The sequence below is a fragment of the Asparagus officinalis genome, chromosome 4 (assembly GCF_001876935.1).
Source record: "Asparagus officinalis chromosome 4, Aspof.V1, whole genome shotgun sequence".
Taxonomy (NCBI): domain Eukaryota; kingdom Viridiplantae; phylum Streptophyta; class Magnoliopsida; order Asparagales; family Asparagaceae; genus Asparagus; species Asparagus officinalis.
The window spans coordinates 66,553,612-66,557,293 of NC_033797.1; the positions used below are offsets into that span (position 1 = coordinate 66,553,612).

Consider the following 3,682-nt stretch of genomic DNA (forward strand, 5'->3'; position numbering starts at 1 on the left):
GAAAACCCTAGCCCTAAACCCGCTCTTACCTATTTATAAGGGTAGCATTTGCAAATAAAAAATTATAAAAGTAATATTTGCAATAAGTTCAATTAATAGGACTATCGAATCGAACAGTTACTGAACTATCGAACATAGCTTTGGTTAAATTTTATTAAAAAGTTATCGAATTGAATAGTTAATGAACTACCAAATCGAACACACCTTCGGTTAAATTCTATTCATTTATAAGCCAAACACTGAAAATTATTTGTTTAGTACTAAATGAACTATCGAATCGAACTTGATCGAATATCTGTACGAATAATATTTGAACGGCTTATTAATTATTCGGTTCACTTCTACCACTATATTTCATATCTAAAGCAGAATACTTTATTTTGATAACATGTTCAATATTTGTAGAAAATCTTTTAGAAATTGTGCTTTGCACGGGTCTAAATACTAGTTAGGATAATTTGAATGGGATAAATTAAGGATAAAGTGGGGGTAAAATCACGATAGTTGTGATTCTTTGTGTTGTTGTTATGTGCGCCTAGGATTGTCCAAACGGCTCTGCCAAGTTTGGCTAGGAAATCTCTAGGCTGGGTAAAATGCCTTGTCCGGAACCGAATCTACCAGGTCCGGGTTGAAGAGGGTGCGGGCCGAGCACCGGGCTGGCCTGAATATTTTATTTTCAAAATTTATTTTTTTAGCTAAAATTTGTGATTTTTTGACAAAAATAAAAAAAATAATTTTTTTTTCAAAAAAAGAAGTAACTTAAAAAGTATGTACAAGGATGTGAGATTGTTGCAACTTGCAAAGAAATTCAATCTTATTATTAATCACTTATAATAGAATTATACAATTTGCAAATTTTAGAGAAATTAAAAAAATAAAAATAAATTCTATTTTATTATTAATCTGATAGTATCTAACAATTAAAATATTAGGAGAGAGTATTTAATAGTATAAGGGGCTATTTGGTTCAATTTCTATAAAAAAAAGGAAAAGTATCCAAAAATTGATTTCCATGTATTTCTATAAAAAAATATAGGAAAATTTTATGGAAATTCAAAAGTGGTGTTTTCTTATTTTTTATTCTTTCTTTGTTTGGATCAAAATAGGAAAAAGAGGGAAAAAACTAAATTTATAGAAAATGAGTTGGGAAGTGAAAATGGATAAGTTTGTACACAAACTATTATTTAAATCAATGTGTCAGATTTCTCACCAATTTCCTCTCATTTTGAGAGGAAGTTGATTTCTATAAAATATAGTACATTTCCCTATGTTATAGAAAACATTTCTATGAATTTTTTTTTGAACCAAACATAGTTTATAGAAAACTATTGAAAATTTTTAACTACAAAAATGCCATCGTCAGGTCTTTTCTTAAAACTTTTTATACGAAATGGGTGAACCAAACACCCTATAAGAGAGAGTATTAGAGAATATAAGAGGACATTAGAGAGTAAAGAAAGTATTAGATAGTATTAAGAGAGAAAAGAACAATTTTTGGATGAGAAAACCAAATAAAAACCCCTCTGTTTATAGAGACAGCTCCATATTCAAATGACCAAGGTACCCTAAAAAATTGACATTTTTAATACTACTTTTAGGGTATTTTGATAAAATGACTGAAAATAGTCATTTATGATTGTTTCTGGGTCTATCCGAACCGGGTTGGGTCGGGCATTTTGGCCCCAACGACTATCGTTTTTGGGTCTAGCCGTTGGGACGGGGTAAATCAGGCCGGCTCGGGTTTTTGACCTGGATCCAGTCCTAATGACTAGATAGCCACTGGGGAGGGCTCGTACCCGCGTTGTGGGGGTACACGAACGCAATGCGCCGGCAGAATTCCGAGCCGTACGCAGTTTAGGGTCCGAGCCGGATCAGTTTAGGGCCGGCCACTAGCGAAGGTACTCGGACCCGGACGTAGAACCCACCCGGCCTGATTTTTCGGAGCCTTTTGCAAGTTTAGAAAAAATGGGCTGGGTCCGCCCTACGGACTTTTTGGACAGCCCAGTGCGTCAAAGTCGTATTTTCCTTAAATTTAAAAAAAAAGCCCCTAAATTCGCTGTTATCCTATCATACCTTTCACAATTTCATAGTTCTTCGGAGCCCCAGGTTCCATGTATATGCTCCCCAGCCCAAATCCGGCCCGTTCGGTCGTCTAAGGCCGAGGTATTCATAACCGAAACCCCTCTGCCTCAAATCCCTAACTAGCTCTCTTCTCTTCATCTACTCCCAAACAAACCCCCATGGATTCTTTCCAAAACCACCAGCAGCAGCACGTCACCGAGGATTTTCTAGCCTAACCCCTCGCCGCGCGCCGGCGCTGGAGAATCATCCCTGTACCCTCCCCACTCCCCTTCCTCCTTCCTTCCGCCGGCGGCTACTTCAACACCAGCTTTCACGAATCACCAACACCCTCCTTCCTCCTCCCGTCATTCTCAATTTCACAGAAACCAGCGATCATCATGCACTGGCGTCCGCCTGCATCGCGGCCGCTGCCACCGCGCACCATCGTCTTACCATGGGGCCAGCCATACCGTCGTATGCCGGCCGCCGACCATATTGCTGCATCAGCGCCAGTATCCGTCCTCAGCATGCTCGCCTCCTCGCAGCAGCCATTATACGCCTCCGCCGTTAGCGTATCCTCCTCCGCCGCCTAATCAGGTCTGTTTCTACCTCGGATTGACTACCTATTTTGTTCCTGATGGGAAAGTTATTGCCTTTAGACGAAAGAATAGCAGAATAGCAGTATGATAACACGCGTGAGCTGCTTTAGTCATAATATGAGGATTAAAGATGTGAAAAATCTTTGGAGGAATTTGTGATAGATGTTGAATTAATGAAGACAGTAGTCGTTCGAGAACAATCTGGCAAATAATATAGGGTTTCAATGAGAGCAGTGCGACGAGAGGACCAAATATAAAAGTTTTACTTTTATATTAAAGATAGGATAGGGGTTGTCTATTGTGGTGAATGGTTATCTTTTCTTTCATAAGATTGTGTAATTGGTAACTCTGTTTTTTTAATTATTTTGAGCAAGTTTTCGTATACTCTGATTTCAATGACAAATGGTTGCAGGCTTGGGGAAACCCATCTTGGCCACAACATCAAGGATGGGACTACCCAGGTAAGTTTCTTATTTTTATTATTGGATTTTGTACCATCTTTTTACGCAAGTGGTGTCTAGATATGTGTGATCTTTTCTACCTGGCGGATAAATTTTAACAGATTTTTTTCCATAACCTTGGGATGGGCAGCTTCTTCAACTTACAGTTGTCATTGTGTTAGATAACCATATAAGGTGTATTTAATGCAGTTGAGACTTGTTAGCTACTGATTAACAGTAATCTTTTGTGTTAAGAGCAAGCTTAATGCTTTGTTTGGGAGTTTAATAGGGAAGGGAAGGAAGGTTAAATAATGAAAAGGAAAGGTAGGTAAGGAGAGGGAACAGATAAAATGTTGTCTGGGAGTTTAATAAGGGGAATGGAAGTAAACTTAATTCACCTTGTTTGGGAGTTCTATAAAAGGGGAGGGAAGTGAAGTGAATATATAAAAAGTTACATAAGTACCCTTATATGTTATAAAGACATTTTGTCAATTAATAAATTATATGGGTTAAAATGTTAAATTGTCTCCATCTTGTAAAAATTTACACCCATTTCCTTTACTTCCTCTACCGCCCAATTTG

At 37.8% G+C, this 3,682-nt stretch overlaps 1 protein-coding gene across 1 annotated transcript in view; it reads left to right on the plus strand.

Annotated features, from left to right (window-relative positions):
- Positions 2,516–3,682, plus strand: part of LOC109838843 — a 23,239-nt gene continuing 22,072 nt past the window's right edge. Inside the window, exons 1-3 of the mRNA XM_020407269.1 lie at positions 2,516–2,535; positions 2,607–2,658; positions 3,073–3,121. Coding sequence (XP_020262858.1) covers positions 2,516–2,535; positions 2,607–2,658; positions 3,073–3,121 — 121 coding nt within the window. The remainder of the gene's footprint in view (positions 2,536–2,606; positions 2,659–3,072; positions 3,122–3,682) is intronic.